This window comes from Ips typographus, linkage group LG11 (assembly GCF_016097725.1).
Source record: "Ips typographus isolate SLU linkage group LG11, UJ_Ityp_2.0, whole genome shotgun sequence".
Classification (NCBI taxonomy): Eukaryota; Metazoa; Arthropoda; class Insecta; order Coleoptera; family Curculionidae; genus Ips; species Ips typographus.
The window spans coordinates 206,312-214,171 of record NC_138432.1 but is presented as its reverse complement, the minus strand read 5'-3'; the positions used below and the strand labels follow the sequence as shown (position 1 = coordinate 214,171).

The 7,860-nt window shown below is 32.5% G+C and overlaps 2 protein-coding genes across 2 annotated transcripts; both read right to left on the bottom strand.

The window, feature by feature from the left end:
* Window positions 1–787: 787 nt before the first annotated feature.
* On the bottom strand, window positions 788–2,155 carry LOC145735336 (uncharacterized). The gene is given in 2 exon segments (XM_081989181.1): window positions 788–1,375; window positions 1,377–2,155. Coding segments are annotated over 2 exon segments (912 nt in total). The 5' UTR covers window positions 2,024–2,155; the 3' UTR covers window positions 788–1,110.
* A 616-nt stretch (window positions 2,156–2,771) lies between these two features.
* On the bottom strand, window positions 2,772–6,553 carry LOC145735619 (uncharacterized). Its single transcript, XM_081989609.1, has 3 exons — window positions 6,224–6,553; window positions 4,359–4,502; window positions 2,772–3,305 (listed from the first exon to the last, which is right to left on the bottom strand). The coding sequence occupies exons 1-3, from the start codon at window positions 6,257–6,259 to the stop codon at window positions 2,772–2,774; spliced, it is 714 nt and encodes a 237-aa protein (XP_081845735.1). The 5' UTR covers window positions 6,260–6,553.
* Window positions 6,554–7,860: the final 1,307 nt, after the last annotated feature.

Sequence of the window (7,860 nt, the reverse complement as noted above, 5' to 3'; positions counted from 1 at the left end):
GAGTTACAAAATTTTCATCGCCAGAGTCCTCGTCTGTGAGCTCTTCATTGGCATTTTCCGGCGGCAAGATTGTAATACTGTCTGGTGCAGGGGAGTCGAGATCAAAGTTTTCTAATTCCTCAAGCAATTCGTGCAGTTTTAGAGGTCTGTGTAAATTATATTTAGATCTGAAACAAACAAAAATGTAAACAACACTAGTTGCCGAAACAGAGTATATTGTCCTACTGTTCTTTTAACGGAACATCATATTTAGCACGTGTGTAGACATGGTGAAATAACAAATTAGCTTAGGATTATGTTTCATAAGGTCAAGGTTAACGTTATTAAAAACAGAAAAAGAAGTTAATTGAAAATATCACGAATAAAACTTAATACTTACGAGCAAGGATCCATGATTCACTAACAGAAACAAATGCACAGAAATAGAACCGGTGTGAATAATTCTAAAATTGCTCACGTGGATCTAAACAGTATAAATCCACCGTCAATTATGCTTCTCATCGCGTATAAGATGCGCCATCGATTCGAAAATTATGTAGGTATTTTATAGAAAACTGTAAATTAAACTGTTCCTTTTACGGAACGGTAGGCTCCAATGGGTTTGCGTTTTTAAGATTTACCTAAAAAGTCGACCACTATTGTAGCTATATGCATAAAACAAATTTGATTTTTAATTAAATCAAGAGAGTCCTTATATTCTAACTAATTTTTTACAATATTTTTACAAAGCTATAAGCAAGTAGGACTTAAGTAACAAAATAAGTTAAACCTAACACCTAACTAATTTAAGTAGCGAGCAAAATATTTACAGAACTTGATAATAATAATTAACTATCTCCTACTTTTATAGTGTAAAAAGAAAAATAAAAGACAAAAATTGTAATCAATGTTAAGGGCTTAATATATCGTCATGGGCAGAAAGGCCACGCGGCCGATAGCCCTTTTTACAGTACTATGTACTTTAAAATAAATATTATATATATATATTTACATCCTACCATCATCTGGGCGTCCACATAAAAATGTGCTTTAGAGCGTCCTCAGCCGTATATATCTAAACTGCTATTTCACGGGCGTCCTTTTAAAAAACCGCTTGACAGGTTCCATCTTTCAATCTTTGTTTTCTAATAAACTTGGATACTTCTCTTTTAATTCAGAACATTCGCGTTGTTTGGGAGGAACTTTTTTATCAATATTTTTACGAAAATATTCTTTTACTACTTTTTTTTGTTCTTCTGTCCACTTAGTTTTTATGTTTCTTGTTGCACTTTTTTTATTACTAACTTTAGGAACATCTAAGTCTGACGGTTGTTCAGATGAAAGTTCGGGATAAAGATTAATACGAGCCGACGTACCTTCATCCCCACGTGTCTTGGGTCGCCATTAAGTCTTCTTCCAAGTCAAGTTCTATGTCAGTTAAAGCTTTTCCTTTGAATTCAGCCGCTTTTCCCTGCTCCATGAGTAGAAGAAGTTTTGATATTTTTGCTGTTTGGTACAAATCATTTGGTAATCGATAACTTCCCTTGTGTACTCCTAGAGTATGACCCATAAAACCAGCAAGTTGTTCCATATCATTATCCGACATGGCAAGCACTTGAGAAAGTGTGGCAAGGTGTTTTCGCAATTTTGTGGAAGTAATAGCTCCGGGATTTTTTGCCCCACTATTTTGAGCATATTTGCTTAAAACTTTGTATCCACATATTGTTTCAGATGTATTGGGATTACCAAAAAGGTATAAATTATGTTTTTTAAAAAACCGATCCCGGTGTTCTAATAGTATTTTTAAGTGTTCCTGGATATCTGAGCTAAATAGTACGGGTACACCTCTACCCCGCTTTCCCCTTATCACGATTCTTTTAAATAATTTAACTAGTAGCTTCTCAGAGGGAGTAATCACATCGGAGAATTCTTCATAGTTTGAGTTATTTGTATCAGCATTTACATATGTATCCAATAACAATCTTTGCAGTTCTCCAGGACGTCGGCGGTTGAGCAAAATCAAACGACAATAAATCGTTTCCATTAGAACTATATAGTCATTTTTGGTCGAATTAGAATTTTTCAGTGCAGTTATGGACCATATTGCTTTAGAAATAAGATACTCCTTAAGAAGCTTTCAGTCATTAGCAAGCGGAACAATTGTAACTTTGTTCCACTTTTTTAAATTTAAGTCAGTTACAGCCTGACTGGATACTTCATATTGCCATTGGGCCTGTATTATCTGAATCAAAGTTTTGAGATCTGCTTCAGCTTCAGCAGATGGTATGGAGTATGATACAGATTTTCTTTTTAAAGCATAGATTATCGCAATATCTGCACATTGTTTTAAAGTTGTTCCCATATTTACGGCATACGTCGGTGACTCATATTTATCTTGGACGCGTCATATTTAGCAACAATTTTGGTTGCTGATACTAATAGGTCAAAGTACTGAGGCTTTAAAGCATCAAGAGAATGAATACTTTTGTCCAACTTTCTCAACTCTATGAGCAGCCTAGCAAGTTTACGCATTTTACGTGAAGTAACTGCAATAAAGTGCTTTTCTCTATGGGATTTTATATATCTCGCACCAAAAGCGCAAATTAAGGAATCTCTTTTTGCGACATCTGAAATGGTATCTGCCCTCATTTTTTGAAATACTGTATCCCTTAATTTTTGATCTACTCGTAAATCTAGTAATAAAAGATTTTGGCTTTCAGATTGGTGATTTTTGGCAGCAGGTCCAAGGCATTTTTTTCTGTGACGCCATAGTAATTTTGATGAAAAAAAGCCTAAACAGTTGGTAAAAAAGAGGATCGATCTTGTAACGGCGTATCTCTTGCTGAAGGCAGTGCAATTGTGTTATTGTCGTTCAAATTGGAATCACTTATTTTTCTTAGCGCATAATTTAGGTCGCAAACGTTATAGGCACCATCAGACTTACTCTGTTCTAACTCGGAAAATGGGCAAGTTGTGTTATGAGCATCCGTTTTTCCCAAAAGAGAATGATCTAACGGTGTATCTGTGGCTGCAGAAACTGCAAGTTTGTTACTGTCGTGCAAATTGGAATCACTCATTTTCATCAGCTCAAAATTTAGATCGCAAATGTTGTAGTCGACATCAGACATACTCTGTTCGAACTCGGAAAAAGAACAAGTTGTGTTAAGCGCATCCGTTTTTTTAAAAAGAGGATCTTTTAATGATGTATGTGTCACGACAGAATGTGCTATTTTGTTATTGATGTCCAAGTCGGAATCACTGATCTTGCTCAACTTATATCGATCATCGACATCTAATTCGGGAAATTGGCAAGTGGCCTTTGGTTCCTAAAATTAGAAACTAGTTTAAAAAACACTTTATTAAACAATTTAGTAAGTAATCTGAAAACAGACTTACTATGTGTGGGCTAATAATTTCGTAAGAAACAATATACAGGGTTTTCTTTAAATATGGTAAATTATTGTAACAGAGTGTTCTCTTAGTCATTTTAGAGAAGGTTTAAATAAAAATTTCTCCTATTTTTCTTATGCAAAACATTTAATTACAGAAACTTTTTGTTTTGAAAATCATTAGTATGCTTGCAGAAATTACACTTTTTTACGAAAAAGATTGTATACCTGTATTAAGCTAGTAATCCGTATCAAGATTAAATTTTCAAAAATTGTTTCAATTTTAAATAATCATTTTGACAACGGTAAACAAACAATTTTATTCTTAGCAAGCAAACCACTGGTTTTAGAGAAAATTATAAAAAGTAAAAAGTTTCTAAATCACGAGTATTAATAAAAACAGTAACTTGAATAAAAATATAACAAAAAGTCAATGTGCTAAAGTGCTTGTGCAACTTGCTACGATTTTTAGAGAAAATACAATCTTCATTCTCTACGTGAAAATTGTTAGACAGGACCGAAGATCGAGTTTAACAACACTTAAGTGCAACTTTTTGCATGTGTTACATAAACATTTTTTTTATAAAATCGACTTGTTTGATGACAAAAGCCCGAAAATTATAACATAGTGCAAGAAAGAGTTTATTGCACAAGTGCAAAAACGACTTTAGTGCAAAAAAGGAACTTTATGGTAAGTAAGTATCAAGAACAGTAAGTAAGCTAATTATCGATGATAACGTTTGGAGGATGAGCGAAGCGAATCATCTAATTTGTCTGAGATCAGTACTCTGAATACAGGGTACAAGTTACCTATAGAAGGTGCTTCTTAACGTTTAAATTTTTTGTTGTTAACTTTAGAAAAAAATTGTTTCAATCTACTTTAATCAAAATCAAAATTTAAAAAAGAAGCGTTTGTGAGACAATGCACTAAACAAATATACGAGTACACACATTTATAGTAATTTCAAGCTATAATAAATCGTCACTTACATGCAGTCTTGGAAGTTTTATGATGACATCTCGAATAATAATAGGGGTCTCAGTAGAACCTTCATCTTGAGCTGGTGGAGATGGCATTTTATTGCAAAACCACCTTTGTTTTTTTGGAGTAGAATTCACAGTCGTAGATGCGTACTACAACAAATATGAAACCCAAAATTAAATAGAACGCCGTTTCCCACACAACGTTTTGTCATTCAGTGTATTGAAACAAATTAAAAAATAAATTTAAACCAAAGGACGGTTGAAAGATTTTTTGAAGGTGAAAAAATTTGTGGAAAATAATTTAATTTATTCAAGGCGTCCGAAATAATATTTAAAACTTCATCAATTTTTTAACCTCGTAATTTTTTTTAATAACCACCCTGTATACTTTTAACCAAAATTATAGGCTTATTTGCTTATTTGACATTTGCTTCCAAAAATAAAGGCTGAAATTGCTACGGTTTTTGAAGGAAACACAATTTTCAGTCAAGTGCAAAAAGTACATCTTTTTTGCACGCAACGTGAAAATTGTTAAACAAGACCAAAGGTCCAGTTTATCTACACTTAAGTGCAAAAACTGGACTTTTTGCAGTGTTACATATAACCTTTTTTATAAAATCGACTTGTTTAATGACAAAAGCACAATAGTTGTTAATTTTAAAATATGAAAAGCCTGTATAGACAGGAATTGCTCCTACCTGCAGGTTTGTGCACTTTATTTGTGGTGCTTTTGTCATAAAAAAAGTCGATTTTATAAAAAATTTGATATGCAACCCATGCAAAAAGTATGTTTTTGCACTTGTTGCATCAATAACTATTTTTTTGGGTTTAAATGATGAGTCTAAAAATTGCGTTTTCTCATATGTAATATAACAAGACCTCAAATTTATCAGAGGAAATATGAGGTCAAGTTAAATTTGGCTGGACAAATGCCAGAAAAATTCATTGTGTCAGTCTGACAGTGACTAGTAATAAGAAAACTGTTCATTTTTCCATAAAAACACTAGTAGCACTAGTGCTTTTATCGATGTAAAAAACATTTTATCGCTAGTAAACTGTCCTGATTGGATGAAAACTCCACGTTTCTATGACCGAGGGCATTTGTTCAAAATAGAGCACTTTTAGCCTACTTTGTTGGAAGAAAATGTGAAGATATTAAATAAACCTACAATTTTAGTTAAAAATAAACAGGGAGTACCGATGAAAAACATCACACAAGAAAACAAAAAAAAGATGCTTTTAAAAATTGTTAAAAATCATTGAAAAAAAAAGTTTTCTCCAAGTAATTGAGATAATGAACTTTATCATTATAACACCTCATCATTATAACAGCATAACTATGGTCATTTTAAATGAGTTAGATAGCTCATAACTCAATAGTGACTTATAATTTATAACTCACATGTATAATACGCTTGTGTATCATACATAATCGAGACTTATTTGCTTCATAACACACTTGTTTCATAAATATTACTCTATCGTCAAATTACCCTGTACTACTATGGTACAATTCATAAGTTTATACGTTATAGCAATTGTGGCACTAACATTATAATCCTAAAAACTAACTGTTTTCGATACAATGTTTTAATTAAATCCACTGTAAAGGCGAGAAAAAATATAATGATATGAAATATAGAAAAACTGAATATAAACTAACAAGTTTTAAAATAAAGCACAATATGTGTTGTTAGTCATTTAAAGAACTTGCAAATAAATATTACTGTTGTAGTTTAAGACAAAAAAAGTTGTTTGTTTAAAGAAACCCGTAGTCATAGGCTTACAGCTATGCATCGTTATAATCAAGGCATTAAAATTACTACTCAAGAAGTAGAATCAAACAATACCACAAGTAAAACTATACTTACATAGTCCTTTGAAAAACCACTGCGCGCACTTCTCATCTTAACTTGAAACTAAAATGCGATGGTGCCAAATTAACATGTCTGGTGCATTTAAATTCTCCCAGTCTGAAACAATTCTAAAATTAACGGACGCTCACCAATCAGTAAAGTCGAAGCAAAATATACACAACGTATATAACGCGAGTGCTCGCAGCGGCAAAGCAACTGAACTACGATATACATTTATATACGTCCAGCGTTCGCGGTGCTATCTTCATGGCGTCAAAATCAAATTTTGCGTACAGTCTTATGGCAGTCAGTATATTAAAATGCGACGAGTTTCAAAGAAATCGATTCAGGGCGTCCGTATACGGACGCTCGGATGCGATGGACGCCCAGAAGATCAATCCACAGTTTAACTTTAGTGAGTCACATGGAGTTTGGTATACACTTTTTAAAGTATTAAATAGTTTACATTCAAAAAATATGTTATCAGATTAAAAAAAAAATTAATAGTTTCATTTTCTACCATTTTTACACTTAATAAATTGGATCAATTATAAACATCCTGACTTTTGTTGCATTCTATATTGCAATGAGTTGCAAACTCATAATACCTATTAATGAATTGCTGCAGTGGGTGATTACTAGTTTTTAACTGTTTTTTTATTTGTGACATGTAATTCTCAAAACAAAAACAACTAAAGTTATCTAACGGTCCAAATCTTTGTACGTCTTTAACCAAATGAATTAAGTTATAAACATTGTGATTTATATACTCTTGACCATATATTTCTCCAAATTTATTAACAAAATAATTTAACAAATGTTTAGCATACTTTAGAAAGTCAGGATTACAGCTTAAATCAGTTGAAACTAATATACGAATGGAAATGTGCAAGGACATAAAATGATTCCACACATGTTCTGATAAAATACCTTTTAGAGATGATGGTCCAAAATAAAGCAAAAAGTTTCTAAATTCAACTGCCTTCCAACGATCTAATTATTTTAAAGATCTTGGCAGTCTAGCAAATTCTCTCACACAATATTTTCGACAGTTTTCTAAATTTGTATTAATTTTATCAACATCTTCTCTCTTTATCCAACATCCTTAAAAAGTCGAATTCCCTGGCGCCCTGACACCCAAATGCCTAATAGCCGCTTCACAACACCCAAACACACTAGGTGCATATAATCGAGAGATATGTCGTCTACCAAATTTATATTTATATCAGAAAGTATTGTGTGACCTTTATGATAAGTTTCATCTACCATATTAATAAACTCATCATGGGTTCTTAAACCAGACTCTAAACTCTGATATGCTATTCGATGATTGATGTAGTCACCCTCAACTTTACATTTGGTGCAACCACTGTAAGAGTTATGATTTTTCACATTTAATACAAAAGCCTTTGCTGGTGCATCACACAACAGTTTTGAATATTTAATAGTAAAATTAACTTTGTTATAACTTAGTCTATTACTACTTAACTCTTTTATTTCATTTACAAGAGCTTCTAAAAAATTATTTGCATTATTTGGTTTACTGTTTCCTTGATAAACAGCAATAGGAAATGGCTTACAGAAGCTGCAATTTTCAATCAATGCCAATATCGGCCAAAATTGACTGCAGCTACTTTTCGTAAGTGGAAGAC

Bases quoted from the DNA above. Each gene is read 5' to 3' on its own strand.
- LOC145735619 (XM_081989609.1), bottom strand. From the start codon at position 6,259: ATGAGAAGTGCGCGCAGTGGTTTTTCAAAGGACTAT. The intron at 4,503-6,223 runs GTAAGTATAGTT...TATTTGTTGTAG, and splicing joins GTGGTTTTTCAAAGGACTAT to TACGCATCTACGACTGTGAA. The intron at 3,306-4,358 runs GTAAGTGACGAT...TTCTAATTTTAG, and splicing joins TAAAACTTCCAAGACTGCAT to GAACCAAAGGCCACTTGCCA.